At 42.0% G+C, this 23,119-nt stretch overlaps 1 protein-coding gene, 1 long non-coding RNA gene and 1 pseudogene across 6 annotated transcripts in view; all 3 read left to right on the top strand.

Moving 5' to 3' along the window:
- Window positions 1–4,661, top strand: part of homer1b (homer scaffold protein 1b) — a 28,624-nt gene extending 23,963 nt beyond the window's left edge. For all 3 annotated transcript variants that reach the window (XM_029439725.1, XM_029439724.1, XM_029439723.1), the window contains 4 exons: window positions 1,437–1,593; window positions 1,802–1,912; window positions 2,023–2,103; window positions 2,220–4,661. In XM_029439725.1, coding sequence (XP_029295585.1) covers window positions 1,437–1,593; window positions 1,802–1,912; window positions 2,023–2,103; window positions 2,220–2,411 — 541 coding nt within the window. In that variant the 3' untranslated portion in view covers window positions 2,412–4,661. The remainder of the gene's footprint in view (window positions 1–1,436; window positions 1,594–1,801; window positions 1,913–2,022; window positions 2,104–2,219) is intronic.
- Window positions 4,662–5,704: 1,043 nt separating this feature from the next.
- LOC115013426 (uncharacterized) lies at window positions 5,705–9,537 on the top strand. 3 transcript variants are annotated; one of them, XR_003832804.1, is made up of 9 exons: window positions 5,705–6,017; window positions 6,272–6,455; window positions 6,556–6,763; window positions 7,080–7,336; window positions 7,426–7,597; window positions 7,926–8,398; window positions 8,519–8,674; window positions 8,750–8,896; window positions 9,000–9,537. It is a non-coding gene; the product is annotated as an uncharacterized LOC115013426 (long non-coding RNA). The 3 variants fall into 3 exon arrangements; XR_003832803.1 differs by having other exon boundaries at window positions 7,426–8,132; window positions 8,244–8,398; XR_003832802.1 differs by having other exon boundaries at window positions 7,426–8,398.
- A 6,667-nt stretch (window positions 9,538–16,204) lies between these two features.
- On the top strand, window positions 16,205–22,327 carry LOC115013425 (V-type proton ATPase 116 kDa subunit a-like; annotated as a pseudogene).
- Window positions 22,328–23,119: the final 792 nt, after the last annotated feature.

Below are 23,119 nucleotides of genomic sequence, written 5' to 3'. Positions count from 1 at the left end.
CATCGCTCTCCCTTGCTCTCTCCCGTCTGTCTCCATCTTCGCATCTTGACGTCTCTCCTCTCTGCTCTCCTGCTCTCCTGCTCTGCGAGCGGCTGTGTGGGGTTTATACATTGGCGGGGCTGTGTGCCTTGGTGACAGCATCTCTCCATGTGTGTGTGAGTGGTTGTGTGTCAGTTGATATGTGCATGTGTAGGATGAAGTGTCGTCTCCCTCCTATGCGTCACACAAGTAGACACACTTGCACTCACAGAGGGGGTGGCTGTTGTGTAAGAACTGAAGGTGCCGTGGGAGTCCTGCGTAGATGTGGGTTTTCTCTCTTTTACACTTTACGGAGTGGGTGTTATGGCATAGTGGAGTACTGCTGCAGTGTGACCATATATATGTGTGTGTGTGTGTGTCAGTGAAGGGGCGGAACAAAACTGAAAACAACATTGTTATGGGTCATACACAGAACCTCATCACTCCTTGAGCGAGCAAAGCTTCCTTTTGTGCTTTTCTGTGTATGTGTTTCCACCGCTGGGAGGAATTACAGTGAAGTATGTGGGAGTAGGAGCTCCTTTTCAAAGGTACTCGACTCGATGTCGGTACTTGACAACATTTAGGTCTCTCATACATTCTCCCGCACAAGCCGGACATTATGTGAGAGACATGGAGTGGGCATTATGTAAAGCTTAAATGAATCCCTGCATTGCTCATACCTAACAGGGGAGATGCATAGCGGAAGCATTTTCCCTCCAAAAAGTTTTACATACATCTAATATTACACTTCAACTCTGAACTAACAACTACCCGGACCATACATCTCTCATGCAATTCAATCACATTCAATCACTTCTCCCTTATCTCTCGTCTCATTTTCTCGTCTGTGAGTAGCTGGACCAGATTAGGCTTCAAACAGTATGAGGATATAATCTCAGATTACAACTCATGTAGCAGACAGCTGGTTTCACAGCTACATGTCAGGAAGTGCCAACCTCCAACTCAAGTGCCCCCTGCAGCCTTTGTCCGCTCTTAGTGCTGGCGCAAAGATGATTGGATAGATGGATGCAAGCAGGGGCCTCATTGTAGGGCTTCAACTGCAAAATGTCAATCAAAGAGACACAAAATGACTTAAAACAACCACAAAGAGACCACTAAGAAACTCAAAATTACCTCAAAGAGACACAACCATAAAGTGACTCAAATGACCACAAAGAGACACAGGGAAGAGACTCTTTTGGAGTGGATGTCTTGATCCTATGCATGGATGGATAGCATCTTACAATAAATGTTCTGATATGTTGCGAATAAAAGTAAACATTCACAACATGTTTCAGATTAATCAGACATCATGAGTTTTCAGATAAACACATCTTACATCCATAGCATGAAAATGTGAGCTCTTATCATCTTATGATGCTGTTGTGGTAAACAATATGAACGTCTGTGTTCTGCAGCCCTGTCATGACGAAACACTGGGAGGCTGAGCTGGAGGCACTAAAGGGGAACAATGCCAAGCTAACGTCAGCTCTCCTGGAGTCCACAGCCAACGTCAAACAGTGGAAACAACAACTGGCTGCCTACCAGGAGGAGGCCGAGAGATTACACAAACGGGTGAGGGATTGGGCATAGTAATGCTTGCTTGTTTTCATTGTGTGATTAATTCATTCAACTCAAATAGGAGGGACCATTCGGAAGGGATGGTGTGAAGTCAAGATGAGAGCGTGGGAGAAAAAGAGATGATTGTTGGCAATAAAAAGGATTCTGCTGTGTCTATCTCTCTCCGTTGATCTAAAGCTTGATCTCCATCTTGACCTTTTAGGTGACAGAGCTCGAGTGCCAGAGCATCCAAACCCCAGTGATCAAATCCCAGAAGACTGAACTCAACCAAACCATAGAGGAACTGGAGAATACGCTAAGGGATAAAGAAGAGGTGTGTATGCATTTGTATGTAATTGGGGGAAGTGTCTCGCTTCAAATGTGACAGCTAGTCCAACAACACCCTACAGTCACAGCCTTTTAATCTGTTTTTATGTCCTACAGGAAATGGAAAGGTTGAAAGAGGAATTAGAAAACATGAATGACCTGATGGAGCAGAAAGACACTCTTACCCAGAAACTTGAGGTGAGTGATACAAAGAGACTAATCATCAACACATCACACAAGTATCAACACATCCTCTGTTAATAATACCTCCTAATGACACAAACCTGCCAACAATGCTGTTTCTCCTTCTCCAGGAGACGGAGCTGCGCAGCCGGGTGCTGGAGGAACAGCTGTCGGGGGCCGAGCAGCGGCTGGAGGAGAACCAGGAAGAGCAGGAGAATTTCAGGAAGAGCCTGCGGACGCTGCTGGAGCTGCTGGACGGCAAGATCTTTGAGCTGACGGAGCTCAGAGACACCTTGGCTCGGCTCATAGAGGAGGCCAGCTAGAGACGGAGCTGCCTAATCTTCATAGACAGAGCCATATGATCATTTAAACCCTGACACCCTCAAATGACCCACACCTATTCTACCCACCATGCCCCACCTTTATCCTAACCCCTCACACATTCAAACTGAGACACTACACTGCCCCAATTATGATTTTGCTCAAAAAGGGCAGCTAACTCCCCAAATTTACCTTGAAGGCATCAAGCTCCAAACAAACCACAGGCACTCTTGTAGTTCAAGACACACCACAGGGACTACCTCATCTTGCCTTCTGATTGGCTGGTGTAGGCGTAACCTCGGTTGCATTGATCTCTCCAGATGCCTGTCTTGGCACACTGCAACTTCCCCCCAAACCCACCCACACACTCTCAAAGAGTTAACTTGAGATCTGTGCCTCAGTGCCATCTGCTGTTTGACCGGGAGAGCTGCACCACAGCTTGCAGCATAACAACATCACACGCACACACACACCCACCCCTTTTCTTCCTCTCTAAACTGCCCCCCCAAGGGGAATGTTGAAAGTCATGTGGAAATAATTGCTGTTAAGACTCAGAGAACTGCGCCAAAGCTGCCAAATCCCCCCAAAATATTGTCCTCTCACTAGCAGATGCTTTGATCCAAAGTGACTTACTGTACAGAGAAGTGCTGAACAGTGAAACAGAGTCCCATGTTTGAGTTCGGGCTGCCTGCGGAGCGTCACTGGAAACAACAAACCAGTCAATCTTACCTATTGGCCAGGACACACAGGGCTGCTGGGAAATGAAGTTTGGTTTACTTACCCACAATGACTGCTATATATCCACACCCTATTTAAAATCCCACATCATAGATGAGTATTTGATCTTCCAGAGGCATTATTCATGCCACACAGAAATTTTAGAGGGCGTGTGCCCGTGTTAGATTCGACATGAGGATTCCTGTATCCAGACTGCTTCCACCGTCACAGACACCTGACCTGTCTTCCTGCCAAACTCAGTGTGGTGTGTGTTCCCGAACAAGGCCTGACCTTCGACATAATGTGTGCCTTCAAAGCACATTTCCGTGGACACATGTTTGTATATAATATGTGTGTGTGAATTGTGCTGTGAGAGAAAGACCCTGTTTTTTGGACATCAAGGCCCACACACACACACACACACGCACACATACACACTGAGCAATACCAGACAGGCTCTATACGACACTTCTATCTATCTCTATCAGGTACTCTACTCAGTGGACTCATGCAGATAGGTCAAATGCAACTCAGCTGATTCCCCCTGTCCGACAGAAAGTGAACTACTGTTGACCGCGAACCTGTGTGGCAGCCCTGTCTGGTCGAAGTAGTGCATCGTGAAGGGCTTATAGAGTGTCATCTCCGTGTTCGTAAATCTCCACCCTCGGTGAAACTGGCCACAGATTTTCACTCCTCACGGGTGAACATAGAACTGTACTCAGTTTCTATTCTTTTTTTACACAGGATATAACACTGATGATATAATTGTAGAACTGTATAAGACAACTTTCTACTCATGACATTGTAAATGAATGGATGGATAACTCAAATGCAGTAACGCCCTGCAGCGGCTTATTGTTGTGTATTAACCCACGGAAAAGTATTTCATAGTTATATAGAGCCTCTAGTATGTAGGTAAACAATGAAAACCTCTTCAATATATATTTAAAATGCATAACAACACAATGTGAACACATAGTGTACCAAAATATCCACTTCTCAAGCAGCTCCTGTACCGGTAAAATCCAAAAACAGAATCTTAAAATCTCTTTCTTTAAAAATCATAACCTTTCAAAAAATGCTATATCCTCACATGAAATGCTGCTTATGTTATTTTTTAATTGAGCACCCTGTTTGCACTATGTTATTACACTGTCGTAACTACATTATATATCAAGAGATTTGCATTAAATACTAGCACAGCATAATTCTGTACTTAAAATATTGTAGTTAGTTGCACAGGTTAATACACTGGAATAAGACCCATGTAAAGGAAGTTACCCATTTTTATTTTCTGGTTTAACTTTGACAGTCGAATGACAGAGGGAATACCTTGATATTAATGCTATTGTTAATGAATGCCTTTGTACAGTAGTGGATAAGAAGCTTTTCATTCTCCTGTTTTGTAACTTATGGTATTTAAATGTAGGTATTATTATTGTATTTAGAGGTATGAGAAGACTGGCAATATTTTTGACTATTTAAAGTAATTTTGAACTCATGATATTAAAGAGGTACCTCAGGCTAATGATGTTCGTAGATTGGTGAGACGTGTGTTTGCAGGTGAAAGGTTTACCGAACGATCAGGAGACGCACCTGTTGGTGCTTCAGCCAAATGAAATCCTTCGTTGAGTTCAAACCAAGAGAGAACACACAGTGAACTGTGAACTGAGAAATGCTATGTTTTATATTCAAATACAGTGACAGCAGAATTCAGTGTGTGCACATCGCTTTTGTTCTGTTTATTTTTTATTTTTTACGAAACACATTATTAACTAAATTACTCAACAAAGAATCTCACAATCTGCTTGGCAAGGTTTTATTAAAATGCAGGTGTAAATAAAAATAAAAGGTTTGAATAAATGAAAATGGTAGGACTAAAGGCAAAAAGGTATTCCTGGAACAGTATGTTTGAACACTACTGTGTAAAAAACAACTGCAACTATTGTTTTAGGCAATTAATCTGAACTCATTATCCACCATTAACTTGTTTCATCCCTTTTCTTGTATTTCTCTTTAGTGATATTGCACTTCTTAAGTGTCTGACTGGCTTATTCAGACAGTGGGTCATATAGTCAGCCTGTGTGGATGACAGGTCTACATAGGAAACGTTCAGAAGCAAACACACATTTGGCTGGAAATGTTTTGGAAGAAAACAGGATAAACAGGATACAAACGAAGCAATGACTGTTAAGCTGACAATCATGTGTTAAGGTTATTAATAGATAAAGATCTGTGTAAAACACTTGACAGTGTGTTTCTAAGTTCAGTCAGGTGATAGATAGTTGATTCGTGGCAAACGTGTCACACATTCTGAGCCAAGTTTCCCAAAGATTTTGAGCACATTGTTAAGTAGGACACAAATCTTAGCACTACCGTCTTTTGGGAAACTCTGTCCTGGTCGGTTAAAGTGACATCAAGTCAGGTACGATCTGGGTTAGGGCTCTGTCTCGTGCTACATGATGAGGGTACCATAGACGAAGAGTGTGAAAAGAGAAAGTGCCTCAGGTTTGCTCTGCCAGGAAAATAAAACACTCTCTTTAATACTGAGCTATTTTCAAGGCTGGGAGGACATAGTGAAACTAGCAGAGCTGTTTCCTGAGCAGTTTGCCTCTCTGCCTGATGACGTGGAGAAAGATTCCACTGACTGGAAGTCTGTAAGTGACCACGGTGGCAAGAATCGCCATAGGCATTTAACTTTATCGGTTGAGAGGTTAACCCTTTTCTTTTCTCTTCAGTGGTATGACTTACACGCACCAGAACAGGCTCCATTTCCCGTGAAATATGAGGAGAACCTGCCAGCCTTTCAGAAGCTGCTGCTGCTGCGCTGCTTCCGTGTAGATAGTCTACAGAGCTGTGACTGACTACGTTACTGTCACCATGGGCGAGAAGTGAGCCTGTTTCTATTGCAATAATAATTGCAATTAAGATATATACAGTATATATAGTATATATATATATACTGTATATATATGTATACCATCACTATGTATACAGTATATACAGTGTATGTATATACACCACTGTGGTGCAGGTTGAGTTGCCTCAACACAACTATTTGACAATGTTTACAGAATATATAATTATTTATACAGAGAGGAATCAAGCCCTGAGTTTCTACATGTTCTCTTGTGTATCTTCTCAGATATGTGCAGCCGCCTATGATCAGCTTTGATGCAATTTATGAACAGAGCACACCTTTCTCCCCCATTATCGTCATCCTGAGCCCCGGCTCTGACCCAGCCACGGACCTCATGAAACTAGCAGAGAGGTCAGGCTTTGGAGGCAACAAGTTCAAGTTTCTTGCTATGGGCCAAGGCCAAGAGAAGGTACTGAAGCCTTCTTTTCCATATCGCAGTCGCAAAGCTTTAAGTGTGCCCAAGTGGAATGAGACGTTGAGGGTAATTGTCTTCTGTATCTGTGATTAAGGTGGCACTGCAGTTGCTGGAGAGGGCGGTGTCCCGTGGTCAGTGGTTGATACTACAGAACTGCCACCTGCTGGTAAAGTGGCTGAAGAAACTGGAGAAGTCCCTTAGAGATGATCACCAAGCCCAAGCCCAATCCCAACTTCCGCTTGTGGGTCACCACCAACCCCATTAAGGATTTCCCCATTGGCATACTGCAAAAGTCTCTAAAGGTCAAACGCATTTCCTCTTTTACCTTCAGCAGTATTTTCTTTAGATTAGTTTGTAGATGGCAGGGTTCGGATCAAGTAGCGGTCACAAGGAATTTCCTTAAATAGGTGTTGTGTTTGATGTTTTTAATCTATATGTTGGGAATATGACAATGTTGCATTTCTAATACAGCAAAGTGACAATTTGTATTTAAATTGTGCACATCAGTGGGGGATAGTCACGAGCATGGAAGAAACATTCAACAGTTTTTCTATTGTTATGAAAAATGTAAAGAAATGTCTGTTTGTTTACATGTACTTTAATATTGTGTGCGTGCAGGTAGTGACGGAGCCTCCCAACGGTCTCAAGCTGAACATGAGAGCATAAAAATCTCCCATGAGACCTTGACTGCATGTCCTCACCCTGCCTTCCGCAGCCTGGTGTACGTGCTGGCCTTCTTCCATGCTGTGGTGCAAGAGAGACGCAAGTACGGCAAGATTGGCTGGAACGTCCTCTACGACTTCAATGAGTCTGACTTCTCTGTAAGTGGCACGGGAGCCATTTGAAATGAGTGACAATGTAACTGTGTTCAACAGGTGTGTATGGAAATCCTGCAATATTCCCTGGGGAAGTCTTAAATACCTTATTGGAGAATTTAGGCTAACGTCTGTATAATGCTCTATAGGTGATGTATGGCGGGCGAGCCATCGATAGCTTTGACCGCAGGATCCTGACTGTGTACATGGATGAGTACCTCGGAGACTTCCTCTTCTACACCTTTCGTCGCTTCCACTTCTTCAGCAACACGGACGTAGTTTACAAGATCCCTCCAAATGGGACCAAGAAAATATATGTTGGTCAGTTGTTATTTTCATTACTTTACATTCTCTTACTTTTAAGAGAAATAAAAGGTTTCAGTCATCACTCACAGCTTTACCCTAAAGACATGTGCACTCACCTAATAGACCTGCCGCCTCAGACAGGTATGAGTTGGCATCTTTCATCTCTCTTGCCCCTTAATTGATTTCAAAGGGAGACATTGTAAAGTTGATGGCCTCCATATTGACTTCTGAATACCGAAGAGCATCCCCGGAAGTAATATGTACTATTTTCAGAAGGAGAAGCTGTTCCATACTGTTGAAGGATATTTGCTTTATTCTCTTTAAATGCTCTCTCACACCTCAGGTGAATCGGGTGGAAGCATCAGTAGGGACGAGTACATCAACCAGGTGGCCCAGGACATTCAGAACAAGCTGCCTAAGTTATTCAACCTGGACGTGATCTGAAAAAGGCACAGACATTTCCCCGACCTCAGTGGTGCTGCTTCAAGAGCTAGAGCGCTTCAACAAGCTAGTGGTCCGCATGCAGCACTCTCTGGCTGAGCTGCAGAGGGTGAGGGGGGGAGCAGAGGGCAACAAGATATTGAGGAAACAAACAGGCAGGTGTTGCGTCTTTGTGCTTCACACAGGTTTAGATTTGTTCCGATTCTCTTGTGTCCCCTAGGCCTTGGCTGGTGAGGTGGGTATGAGCAGTGAGTTCGAGCACTTTTTAATGGTCACATCCCTGCCATCTGGAAGAAGTTGGCACCTGACACTCTTAAGTCTCTCGGCAATTGGACGAGCCATTTCAAGAGGCGTTATGAACAGTATAGCTACTGGGTGAGGATGGACACACTATCACGATCATATGTAGCCTTTTTGTGATCTGGCATTACAGAATGGTTAACAAACAAGTTGAGAATGCATCTTGACGTACCTGTGTATGTTGTGTCCCTGCAGGTGGATCAGGAAGAGCCAAAGGTTATGTGGCTATCAGGACTCCATATCCCAGAGTCCTACCTGACCGCCCTGGTCCAAGCCACTTGCAGGAAAAATGGTACACACAGGTGACCCAGTACCGCAGTGAGGATGACATCAGTGACAGACGTGGACAGGGTAATGAAATAACACTCACCATTAGCAGCATGATTAGTGATGAGTTATAGAGACTGATGGTGTTTTTCTCTGCAGGCTGATTTGTGTCCAGCCTGTATCTGGAGGGAAGCAGACTGGGACACGGAGAAGGGCTGCCTGGTTAAGAGTAAACCAAGCGTTCTGGTTGTTGAACTGCCCATTCTCAAAGTCATCCCCATAGAGGCAAGCCGCCTCTGATTACAGGTGTGGACACCAGACACTACAGGCCTGCATACAATACTTTACTTCACTATTTTTTATGTTTTTTTCCCTAACTGTTATTTTTTTATGTGTTTTGTACGTGAAGAATACGATACGGACACCGGTGTACACCACGTCTCTGCGCAGGAATGCAATGGGTGTGGGGTTGGTGTTTGAGGCTGACCTGTTCACCACCATGCACATCTCCCACTGGGTGCTCCAGGGTGTCTGTTTATGCCTCAACGCTGACTAAAGACAGACCTCAGCTTCACTGAGCTGCTTAGCTTTTACACATGTTAATTAACATCTGCTTCTTTAGACAGAGAACAAACTTTTAGTATCTCTGATTTATATTCAAACAAACAAGTTATGGTGAAAGATTGTACATATTTAAAAATATATCTTTTTTAATTGATAGAGACAAGAGAACTAGATTTTTTAGTCATTGTCTACTTCATAGCTTTCATTATATTCTCACTAGATGGCAGCACACCTCAGTACTGAGCGCTTCACTCTGGGCAGTAGCTCCAGGGATTTCTCTTTGCTGTTACAGCGGGCTAAAGTGCCAACAGGCTACAGTGGGGTAATCGTTCAGCCCTAAAGGTCTGCTACTTCTTTATTAATGAATAAACGTTTGCATTTCAGTTCAATCATGTTGAATGTTTCTCTTTATTAAACAACAATACTTAAGACTTCGGTCAATTCCTAAAAAGAACAGTAGATGCAGAATATTTCTGCTGAGGTTGTAAAGGGAACACAATCTGCTGCATACAGTGGAAAATGTACCATTGACCAAAGGCTGCTAAAGTTTTCCACTTTACCCAAGTAGCTTTTCAGCTGTTCTCTGCAGTATAGGTAGCAGAGTGTGCTTCACTGTAACATTTAATGAACAGATCTAGTGCAGCGCTGAGTAATCGAGGCTGCTGAGGTCAGCATGCCAAAGCAGGTGAAGTTTACTCCTAAAATCAGACGGCCCTTGCAGATCTGGCAGCTGGCGTGGCAGTGAGGTCACAGAAACACAGATTTAAAAATAAAAAGGTTTTAAGTCATAACGCGTGCAACATATATCATGTAGCCTGAGTTGTGCAAGTGCAGCTGTACATAGGGATATGCTGATTAAACTAAACTGTGACCTATAGACTGAAATCACCATAAGGAAAACAAGCAGCAGCATGGAAATATGTAATTATAAATTATAAAATATAATTTTAAATAAATAATTATCAGTAAATGCTCACAGACTAAGACTTTTGAACAGCTTACCCACTGACATTTAATTTAATATACATTATTTTCACTGATATGAGCCATAACACTCAAATTGTCTTTTCCATCACAATAATCAAAGTGATGGCTGGAAAGCAGATGACTGCTGTGGAAATGACGTTTTGACATATTTTAAAGAAAATCTCATGATATGTTAGCATGATAACGTCTGATTTAGAGCTAGCATTAAATAAACACAAAATAGACAATACCAAATATTGTTTTTCTTATTATTTCTAAATTTAAAGGATATATAAGCAATTTGGAAATGACAGCCAATAAACATATTTTCGATTTACCAAATATTGACCTTGATTTTATCTTATATCACTTCCCTTCATGGAGCTGTATTTGTGCTGCAGCCTGTGCTCTCCTGTCACATGACTATGACTGTGATCACCAAGTTTAAAAACGTTTTTAAAAACTCACCAAATTCACATTTTGCATGGTATGATGGAAATGACAGGGACCCCAAGGGACATACTAATATATCTTACAACACATGAGACATTTCATTAAAATGGCCATTTGTGTATCATTTGCACATACAATTAATATTAGGTCAATATTAAATTCAAAACTTAGCAGGTTTGAATATCCAAAATCAGGCCCAGGGACAAGTGATATACAGCAAGAACAACACATAAAAGGCCACTTTTTATGTAATAACAATAATGACTGATCTATGATTTAATTGTTGTATGTTCCTTTTGGTGATAAGTGAGTGTCACAAAAATAAAAAATAGGAAATGTGTTTTAGTTTTTCTTATTTCTGACAGGGACACAAAAATGACGATAGTTGAAGAATCACCCACCTGCTAAAAGACAAAAAACATGCATAGACAGAGAGACAGACAGATGTTGAAGCATGATGGTAACAATACTGTGATGAACCTTGTAACGGTCTTCACGTTTTCCCTGTTTATGTAGTTGTACTGCACTTTAATTTTGGTTCCTACCTTTAAGGTACAAATTCATAGAGGCGGAGCTAATCTGCGGCGTTTGTATAACACGGTTTATTTAATCGACGCACTTGGTGATCGCGGCTCCAGATCAATGCAACACAATGTGAGCTTGCGATCTCTTCAAGTATAAAGCTCAATAAATGTAGTTTAAGACATCAGCCCCTCTAGATGACAAGCAGCCTACGAGATATGTCTATTTCATATGCATACATATTTATTATCTATTGCGGCCCGCCGGCGGGCCCGCACACCACAATAAAAAATAAACAATAAAGAAAATATATATATATATATTTTTTTTTTTTTGGAAAGTTTAGAATCTCGTCTATTTAGATATTGAGATGAAAATCACAACAGCAGGTACAATCAGCTCCTCAAACTAGCAAGTACACTCAAAATCAAAATCATAACTTTGAGCCCACTGACCTATAAAGCCTCATAAATATCCTCTTTTCAGCAATATTTTGAAAAAGACGCTCATAAGCCATTGCCAGATGTCCACACGTTCGTTTCCGGTAAAAAGATATCCACTGTGAACATCTTCACATCTATAAAAGTCCATGAACAGGTGTTGCAATCTGTGAAATCAGCTGATCCATTTTTACATTGTGTGATCATAAACAAGAGGGTCGCCTCCCTACGCCTTCAGGTTATGGGGGGTAAAACTCTGACTGTTGTTTGTGCCTATGCCCCAAACCGCAGTTCTGAGTATTCGGCCTTCTTGGAGACCCTGAATGGAGCCCTGCAGGAGGCTCCAGTAGGGGACTCCGTAGTCTTGCTGGGAGACTTCAACGCACACATGGGAAACGTTGGAGACACCTGGAGAGGCGTGATTGGGAGGAAGGGCCTCCCTGATCTAAACCCGAACAGTCGTTTGTTGTTGGACTTCTGTGCTAGTCATGGAATGGCCATAACAAACACCATGTTCGAACATAAGGATGCTCATAAGTGTACGTGGTACCAGAGCACCCTAGGCCAAAGGTCAATGATCGATTTTGTAATCGTATCATCTGATCTGAGGCCACAGGGGCGGAGCTGTCAACTGATCACCATCTGGTGGTGAGTTGGATCAAGGGGTGGGGGAAGACTCTGGACAGACCTGGTAAACCCAAACGGGTAGTGTGGGTGAACTGGGAACGTCTGGAGGAGTCCTTCCGGGTTATGTTATCTGGGAGGACTGTTGCAGGGTACCGAAGGACTAGAAGGGCAGCAGCCTCTGCCGTGTCAGAGGCTAAGCAGCGGGTGTGGGAGAAGCTATGGAGAAGGACTTTCGGTCGGCTTCTGGAAAACCATCCGGCACCTCAGGAGGGGGAAGCGAGGAACCATCCAAGCTGTGTACAGCAAGGGTGGGACCCTGCTGACTTTGACTGAGAAGGTTATCGGCTGGTGGAAGGAGCACTTTGAGGAACTCCTGAATCCGACTAACACGCCCTCTATGGTAGAGGCAGAGCTGGAAGCTGATGGGGGATCATCGTCAATTTCCCTGATGGAAGTCACTGAGGTAGTCAAACAACTCCACAGTGGCAAAGCCGCAGAGGTTGATGAGATCCGTCCAGATATGCTGAAGGCTTTGGGTGTTGAGGGGCTGTCTTGGTTGACACGCCTCGTCAACATTGCGTGGAAGTCTGGGACAGTGCCTAGGGGTTGGCAGACCAGGGTGGTGGTTCCCCTATTTAAAAAGGGGGACCAGGAGAGTGTGTGCCAACTACAGGGGTATCACACGTCTCAGCCTCCCTGGTAAAGTCTACTCCAAGGTACTGGAAAGGAGGGTTCGGCCAGTAGTCGAACCTCTGATTGAAGAGGAACAATGCGGATTCCGTCCTGGTCGTGGAACAACGGACCAACTCTTCACTCTCGCAAGGATCCTGGAGGGGGCCTGGGAGTACGCCCATGTCTACATGTATTTTGTGGATCTGGAGAAGGCGTATGACCAGGTCCCCTGGGTGCTGCGAGAGAATGGGGTGAGGCGGTCACTTGGCCTCCGCCAGGGCTGCACTTTATCACCAATCCTGTTTTGTGATTTTCATGGGTAAAAAAGACTCAGCAGGCTGTGCTTTTAAAAGACCCGAAGAGACTATAAAAGTGGTGTCATGCCCGCTGCAGTGAGTGCACAGACAGACGGTGGTATGCAGAGCAGATAGAGAGAGGAGGACACACGCACACACTTAACACCCACACGCGCAGTATTCAAGGTTTATGTTCACATGTCGGCTCTCTGTCATAGGGCGGCAATTTTCTTTAGTTAATTTAGGATTTTTAAACACAGGTTATTTTACACACAAACGAGTGTCAGACATCCGTTTTAGTAGTCTACAGAAGTGCATGTTTGCTACTTTAGTGAATAGGATGCTCGTATTCTCCTGCCGACCCGGTGCTGTTTGACACTTTTCCCCCTCCGAGCTGGATTCACTAACCGGTGTGTTTTCTTACCGGGGGGGAAGTTGGGCTCATTTGAACTTTTCTGGCCGTAGCCCACTTTTGATGCCACGGAAATGGGACCGCGCCAACGGGAGAGCGTGTCCGCGCTTTGTAGTAAAAGTTTGCTTTGGACTGTGCTGATACTCTGGCTGACCACGTTTGTTGACGGGACCTGGAAGACGGGACTTTACAAAACCTACTCAGCCGGGACAGCAGTCTCTCACTCCTCAGTCTATCAGAAAAGGTAAGGAAAGCAACCACTCTATAGTCACTTTAAATTATTACAATCTACTGTACTGTATGTACAATTGTGCTCAATTGTCCTCAATTGTGCTTTTACATCTACACAATAACCTTATTTTAAACCTTTTTGTATCTTGTCAATGACTCCTCCTGGACAGAGCCAGTGTTTGGCTCGGAGACTAGCCAGCGCTTAAGGATGAGAGGACTTTTCCCATCTTACAAATATTTATGCTGTCAGGTTGAGTGTGTGTGCTGATTACGGTGTGTGGGCCAAATGTGCCTGGAGGCTGAGCCCTCTTCTCTCCCTGATGAGACCTTTTCTTCTGGGTGTGTCCAGGTGGCTTTTCAGCGCTCCCAGCCTCGCTCCACTGGCTCACCTCTCTGCTCAGCTCCCCTGTCACTAATGGCCAGCGGCTGGTGGACATGTTTACTAAACACAAGCAGCTGGGACTTCACCGCATCTGGGCTTGTTCTGGGAAGGGTAGATGAGTTTATAGTGGGTTTGCTGCTGTTTGTAATTGGCAAACGAAAGGAATTTCAGGATAGACGGAAATGGAGTTGTTGTTGGTGTGAGTCAGCTACCGTCTTCAGATGCAGAGAGGTCAGCGAGTGTAAGGTGACATAAGAGGAGCTCAGTCCACCTGCTGTCTGGCCTCATCTGTGAAAGCAACAGTTTGTGTGTCAACAAAGCCAAACAGTGGCAGTGGGATTTCAGAGAGCAGAAGATTCCCTCATGGGCATTAGCAACTTGACATTGAATGACAGTAACTTAACTTGTCTTTGGGGTTTCAGGCACTTCAAAGGAAATGGATATTACTTTTAGCAGACTGGGATTCTGGGGTATTAGGAAGCAGTCACCAATTGAAAAACTCCATTAAATCACTGGCGGCTGATACGTTAATCAGGATGATTCTCAGGGAGTGAACATACCAGAGTAGAGCTGCAGTGATTAGTCGAATAATTGTCCCTTTCTAAGCAAAACATTTCTCAAATTTGATTGTTCCATCTTCAATGTGAGGATTTGCTGCAGTTTTAGATTATTGTAAATCGGATTTCTTTGGCTAAACAGAATAAGACCTTTTAACACGACACCTTGGAAAACATTTTGGGAAACTGTTGCCGACATTTTTCTGATGTTTTTTAGACCAAACAATTAATTAAAGAAATAAAAGATGAATTGATCATGAAAATAGTTGTTAAAGCCCTACACTTTATAAGAACACAAGTGCAAATAGCTTCCATGCACTCACGCATTCACACGCACAGAACCTCACAAACACTTGACCTCCAGGCCAAATTTCTGCCGTAGGGTGGAAAAACTGTGGGAAAATGTTTGTGCACGGACAGACATATCTTGCATGTTTCCCTAGTCTGCTCCCATTACTAACATATTTTTTTTTTATGTTTTTGACTGTTTGGTTGGACAAAACAAGCCATTGACTTTTGGGCTTTGGCACCATTTTATAAACAATTATTCATATATCAGGAATATAATTGAAAAGATAACCAATAATGAAAATGAACCCTATATCAGAGCCCCGATTACATACTGTAAACTGCAGGTCACCAATCCACAAGGTCAGTGTCTCAGCAGTACATTCATGACTTAATATCAGGCTGTATTGAACCATAGTGTGATATAAGTGAGTTCTTCAGCTGAGCGTAATTCTCTTTGTACTTCCAGCCTGAAACACTTAAAGATGCACGCACCCATTGCACACGGAGACACACTCAATGCTCACAGGTGTGCAGACCTGAAACAGACGACAGACAAAAACAAATGAGAGTTTTCCTTGTTCCTCCGAGGCTGCTGCGAGAGTCAATTCGCCCTGACCCTGAAGGCCTCACTGTGGTGCTTTGATGGTCTTCACTGTCCTGTGCACATGGAAAAAACACAGCAGCTTTGAACCTGCAATATGATAGCCCACCAGCCTTAATATTATCTATTAACTTCATTTACTAATGCTTCAAATTATTAGTGTGTTTTACACTATTCTCTTATAGGCTACTCTGGTCCTTTCGGTTTTTCCTTGAAGCTTCAGATTATTATGACTCCAGGAATGTCATATCCCTCTCTCCTCATTAATGTTACTGTACTCTCTATTTCTCTCTTTGTCATTTGTTGTTGCACCACATTTGTCTCAGCCTCCTTGACATCCCGTGGGACCAACAGTGCTTCATAATTGTCTTTTTCTTCCATTTCCCATCGGAAGCACTCTTGTGTGACCTTATGATAAAATAACCTTTGTCTCCTCTCCAGATTTGCCACATCTGTCTTTTGTCCTTTGTTCTCCTCAAGTATTTTTCCCACAGACAGAAATCTAGAGAAATTCCTTTCGATTTCTATCCATGCTGCATTTCAAACATATCTTTGAGTGGAAACTTTTGAAACTTCTTTGAAACAGGTCTTGATTCAGAATCCCTCTACACCTGGGTCATCCAGGTCAAGAAGATGAAGGCCATCTACTATATCCTGAACCTGTGTAGTTTTGATGTTACTAACAAGTGTCTGATCGCTGAGGTGTGGTGTCCTGTCGATGACATTCCCACACTGCGGAGGGCTCTAGAAGAAGGATCGGTGAGGGAACTCTTAACAGAGCTGCTCTATTTTTTCCTTTGGCTCCACTGCAGGCTTTCTCTGTTTGTTTATGTGACCGGGACAGTTGCTTCATGAACTGGGGTATTGTTATCATAGAAGCGAGCACTGAACGAGGCATTGCTTTTATTTATCCCTCTAAATTTTAAGAAAAAAAGACATGACTTGGCGAGGGCACTGAAGAGCCACTGTTCATTCAGTTTGCAGGCTGCGGAGGACAGAGTGTGTATTCGGGATAAAGAAATACAAAGATGGACTAATGAGAATAACTGTTGATACAGAGGTCTATTTATCATGTTGCCTCAACGGGCTGTCTAATGTTTAAGTTATGACAACTTACAAAGCGACATAAACATTTTCTCTTGTTTTTTGCATGTGCTGCCGACCCTTTGCAGTGCTGATCAAGTGTTTCAAGTGAAATCAGTTGTTGACAACAGGCTGACATTTTGATTTGACATTGATATTTCAGAGAAAAAGCGGAGCGACAGTTCCTTCCTTTGTCAATCGTATCCCCACCAACGACACTCCCCCCACTCTGATAAAAACCAACAAATTTACCTCCGGCTTCCAGAACATTGTGGATGCCTATGGAGTGGGTAATTACAGAGAGGTTAACCCCGGTAAGTGAGTGGGATCCTTTTGTTTTTCCTGTGATTTTTCTTTTTTCAAAGATGTGACAGCAACATGATTGTGATGCACAACAGCCTTTTGAAAAAAAATGAAGATCCTTTTTTAATTGCAGTTTTTACTTTTTATTTGTAGCTCCTTTCACAATCATCACTTTCCCGTTCCTGTTCCGCTGTGATGTTTGGGGATCTGGGTTACGGCGCTATCATGGCTGCATTTGCTCTCTGGATGGTGCTGTACGAGAACAACCGCAAACTTAAAAACACCAGGAATGAGGTAAGCGAGTGCTCCAACGCATTTATTTACACGAATACTCCTCCTACTGTGGCATACAGTGTGTATAATGTGTCATTTGTATGTACGTGCAGATCTGGAACACATTCTTTGAGGGGCGTTATATCATCCTAATGATGGGCCTCTTCTCCATCTACACCGGCCTGATATACAATGACTGTTTCTCAAAGTCCCTCAATATCTTTGGTTCTGGATGGAGTGTGAAGGCCATGTTCAGAGAGGAGGTGTGGAAGTGAGTACTTCATCACGAGACAAATGTATCATTGTAACGGTAAAGAAACAGCTAAGCGGGCCCAGAAGGTCATAAGTGTTGTTTTTACTGTTAAGAAATGTTATGAACAACCTATTGTACTTGTTGGATATAAAGACGAGATGAGTTGGATAAGTTTGTGGATTTGTTTCGTATTCACCTACATCAGTATTAAAAACAGTAGGTAATGTTAATCGCTCAGTCGCACATTGTGTGGAAAAAATGAATTGGGTTGAATTCTTGCAATGAAAGTTATTGAATCACTTGTATAGAAATAAGAAATATTAGATCCTCTCCATCCATGCATGACTGAAGCAACGCACAAAACACAGCTAGCTTTTCTCAATGGTATTTCAATAGCATTGCTGGACTTCATTTGTTGCCAATAAAAACTACCCATTATATAATAAAGTATATGCCATCTTTCTGTGCACAGATTTGGAACTTGGCATCCAACCGTCTTACATTTCTGAACTCTTATAAAATGAAGATGTCAGTGATCGTGGGCATCATACACATGAGCTTCGGGGTCATCCTCATCACTTATAATCACTTGTAAGTACCAGTGTATTTAACCTTGTAATGCCCTTTTATGTTGGATGTTATAGTGTTTTTTTTAATGGCCTGCTTTATTTTTGTCAACAAAAAAAGGCACTTTAGGAAGAAGTACAACCTGTACTTGGTATTTCTCCCTGAGCTCCTGTTCCTGCTGTGTCTATTCGGCTACCTGGTGTTCATGATATTCTACAAGTGGCTGGTCTTCACTGCCAAGGACTCCCGACATGCTCCAAGCATCCTCATCCACTTCATAAACATGTTCCTCATGCAGGGTGACGGAGTGCAGCCCCTCTACCCAGGACAGGTGAGAAACTAGGATGAAGCACCATTCCTACTACAGTGCAACATATGTGCTTTCTATCTCTAGAGATCAAGTCTGGTGTTGTTGAAATCTTCAGATATCACTGAGGAATGTGAAATTATTGCTTTTACAAAATAAAAAAAGATGTCACTGAGAGGGATCATAACGATGTAATGCGATGGTGTTTTGCTTCTTCCAGACTGGCCTGCAGGTATTTCTGTTGGTCATTGCTGTTCTCTCTGTGCCCGTCTTACTGCTGGGGAAACCAGTCTACCTTTATTGGCTTCACAATGGAAGCCATCGCCTAGGGATGTACAGGGTGAGCATTCCAGATGCATTTCTGTCGGTGAATGTTTTACCTGCTGTGTGAAATAAGTTTCCAAATATTTGTTCACTGACTGTGAAATATACAAAATGTGAGTAGCTTCTCCGTGTGTTCTCAGGGGTATGAGCGTGTGCGCCGTAACAGTGAAGAGGAGCTCTACCTGATGAGGGCTAATGACATGGAGGAGGGCAGCAGTCACAGTGATCTCTCCACTAGCGGAGAGCGCCAGACCGAGGAGGTCGGCACAGAGAAACAACTAGATAGTTAACCATTAATCTTAAACTTTTCTAATAAGCAACCATTGTTATTCGTTACTGGTTTCCGGCAGTGGTTCTGAATTTTGTTTTGTCGTGATAGTTTGACTTTGCAGATGTGTTCCTTCATCAGGCCATCCACACTATAGAGTATTGCCTGGGTTGCTTCTCCAACACAGCCTCCTACCTCCGGCTCTGAGCCTGGCACATGCCCGTGAGTATGATGGTTTGCAGTACAATACAACAAGCAGGTAGCTTGTCCCTCATTCAAACCTGTACAAGCACACGCCGAACACACAGGGATTGTACAAAATGATAATTAACTCAAGGTTTGGATTTAAAATCAAAAGAAAGCCATTTCACACTTTACAACAACTCAATGATTGATTACAGCATTAACGTTTGTTCTTGTTGGTGTCGACCATCATAATGAGAGATGATGGCCACTGTGTGTTTGTTCCTTAGTTCTCTCACAAATATACTGTGTATAACATGCTCTGTAATACGCAGTGGTAAGGGGCATTACAGCGTGCATACTTCAGGCCTGGCATGAGAGTAACACATGACCCAGCAGTGGAAGAGGTTGTGAGCATGTATACAGCGCACACTGCAGCCTGCTCGTGTTTCATTCGTGAATGAAGTTTGTATATCCCCCACCAATACATTTCCTCATAACTTTAATTATTTACCATATTTCTGTTACTTTATTTTTTACATTTCAACAGCACAAATAATATTAGGTTGTGGCCCCTTTTTTTTTTTTCAATCCCTACATGGGCTTACATGTTATCAAGAATTGCTAAAAACTTTAATTGGATAAATTAATCTATTATTTTGCTAAACCATACAGGGACAGATCTTCAAAGAAAGCACAATGTGAGAACATTGTGAAATGTGTTCATGCACAGCATTTTATGGTTTATTAAACTGATTTGAAGTAATCTTGCATAACAAATTATGATTAATTGGATATATGGTATCATGGAATATATGGCAGGTCATCTTGTGTGTGTGCGCTGTAGCCATTCTGTCATTATGACTTCCAATGATAATTGAGCCATGATGGAAGTGTTGCAGAAACTAATAATAGGTTGTATCAAGTCAAATTATTGGCAGTACTTGTATAGAAAAAAATATTTGGGGTCCCTTTCAAACATAAGTCAGTTGATCAGTCTCTCAGAACAAATTTAACCCCAAAGTCTTTTAACCATGATCCCAAACCCACTGAAACCATTTTCCAACCTGGGTAATGACATTATAGGCATTAATTAGGGACATTAATAGTCTAGATCAAAGCAAACAAATGTAGAACAATGACAGCCTGAATATGCTTTGTCTCTGTTTGTTGTAATTCTGGATGGTGCACATGCTCTTTCCTCTGCTTTCACAGAGCTATCGGAGGTGCTGTGGGCCATGGTGATGCGAGTTGGACTACGAATGGACACCATTCTCTGGGTTTTATTCCTGGTGCCTGTGTTTTGCCTGTTCGCCGTTCTCACGGTCTCCATCCTCCTGGTAATGGAGGGTCTGTCTGCATTCCTTCATGCCCTCCGGCTGCACTGGTAAGATAACAATAACCACTAAAGTCACTTGTGTCATTAACGGGGCCTAAGTGCTTTGAATTATCCTCGTGTTTTATATTCACAGCGACTGTTTGTTTCTTCCTCAGGGTGGAGTTTCAGAATAAATTCTACAGTGGGACTGGAATCCAGTTTTGCCCCTTTTCATTCTCTCTCCTGCCCTCCAGCTTTGAGCACGATGCCTTACTGTGAAAGGACTAGCTGGTGATACTGTTAGGGTGGTAAATGGAGCCAAAAGAAGCCACCAGGGTCCCATGCTTATAAAGATTCAATGGTTAGCTTCACAAACTTTGGACTGAAACATGCTGCCCTCCCAATAGTTTCAAGAACACAGAGCGTACTGCTGTGAAATGTTTTCTTATTGCAAGTTTATGTATCGCAGAGTATTTTGTACCAGGATCAGTTTGCTTCACTGCAGGTTGAAAGTTGCTCAAAGTTCAAATGTAACTCGTATATCTAAATCAGGCATTATTGATAACCGTTGTTGATATCACTTCACTGGGAAACCGCATCTGCCAAACTTGGAATAAATAAGTAAAAAAATAGATGATTTTACAGTAATAAGAAAATGGGATTTGCTATTTAAATAACATAAAGAAATAAAATAACATCCACCTTTTTTAAGATTCCTTATTTCCTTTGATTATCCTTATTTATTCATTTTGGTTTCCCATCCAATTCCTGTCCTCTGTATGTAGTTATTTTTTGGCATTCATTTTGGCATAATTGTGTATATGAATGCGGTTATTTTTACTTTTCAGTTTTGGCAGATTTGGTTTCCATACGCTGGGGAGTGAGCCACCTTACACTTACATAGTTCTTGCTCAACTTTTTGTTGCACTGACTGCCTTACAGAATTACAACCAAATGACAGCATACTGTATCATTCTTCAGTTCCCCTTGTGTTTTTACTTTGTGGTACCAAAATGGTGCAAAGGATCTTTGACTTGTCAGTATTGAAAAGTGCCCGGGTAGTTGTGTGATGATGAGATGTATATACTTTTACAGAATTATTTATTTATTTATTATATTTAAAAATATTGTGTCAGAATTAAAGATGAATGTCAATGGATTTGCCCTTACTTTGAAAGATCCTATATCCATATCCAACTCAGTGGCCGGGTTGTATTAAATCTCATTAGGAGAGCATTGAAGCATTGAATGTACTAACATCATGCATTATTATTAGTAATTGCTAATTTTTTTGTATTGTATGGGATTGATATTGGTATTTTTGGTAAGGGAAGGAGACCTAATTGTTTGTTGTGGTAGTCACGTTTCTTTTTTTATTGGGGCCAGCGATGTTTGATTAATAATTATTTGTCTAGTTGACAGCGGTTGAAGGGGTATTGTAATTTCTATTAATGCGGCCCAATTTTTGCAATTTGTTTTAATATTAAGAATTAAAAACATTTTATTTGACAAACACTCCATGTTCATGTTATTTTGAGAAAATCATCCTCATGTTAATAATAAATTGTATTTGTTTTTGTTTTTTTCGTCAAAGTCCATAACTGCATTCCTTATTGTATCTGGGTTTGGAAAAGTTTCATGAAACGACACTAAGACATTTATCCCTCTTCATGTAGCAACAGTTTACATTTTTATATATGTTTGAGGGCTTTAAGCCAAGAATGTGCAGTAACCGTTGTATCTTAAATACTATCTGTAATTCTGGAAAGGTGACCTTTTGTGTTGATTTTTTGTTTGTATTTTTAAATGTTGCTTTATTTGGATTTTAATTAATACACAGACTCACTTTGGGTTATGTATATATTATGTATCATGCCTAATAACCTTTGTAAATATGGAGCAGTTTCTTCTTTATTAGCAAAAGTTATAGAGGGATATTAATTATTTCAACCTGCCACAAAACGTAACCCCCCTCTATAATGCATAGCCTCTACCCTACCATTAAGTGTTTTATATACTTCAGATCCTGACTAATAACATAGAAAGGTTACGGGATCATATTGATTACAGACTGTACTTTCAACCTACCACAAAACATATTTGTATACAACGTTTGCTTTACGATGGAAACGATAAGGTTGTCTTAGTTTTTCAGTAGACTTATTCAATTCAGTGCTTTGAAGAGGAAGTTCGATAACACGTACAGAATAATAAAAGCAATTATTTTGATATGAGCCATGTATTACTTTGCAAAACCTCGTTGATAAAACAATAATACTAAAAGGATACGATAACATCTGACATGTTGCTATTTTTAATTTGCTTTGGTGAAATTGAAGCTCAGTAAGTAACCGTAAAGCGTCACCATGGGAACACATTTCCCATTTATGTCTCTCAACCATAAGCGCCAAAGGTTCAGTGGTTACCATGGCAACGCCAAAGAGCTAAACTTCGGTTGGTGGCAACCGCAAGCTAATGTTGACAAAGTTTAAAATGACGGGTAAACCAAACAATTGTTTACATTTTTACATTCTTCAACTGCTAACTAATTGAAAAATATGGTTCACGACGATTTACGAGTGGAGTGGATCCGAGAGTGCGTCTCTGCCGGTTTCAGTTTACCGTACGGTCCCAAC

This window comes from Cottoperca gobio, chromosome 9 (assembly GCF_900634415.1).
Source record: "Cottoperca gobio chromosome 9, fCotGob3.1, whole genome shotgun sequence".
Lineage (NCBI taxonomy): Eukaryota > Metazoa > Chordata > Actinopteri > Perciformes > Bovichtidae > Cottoperca > Cottoperca gobio.
Note: the sequence above shows the minus strand (reverse complement) of the source record. Positions and strands in the feature narration are given on the sequence as shown.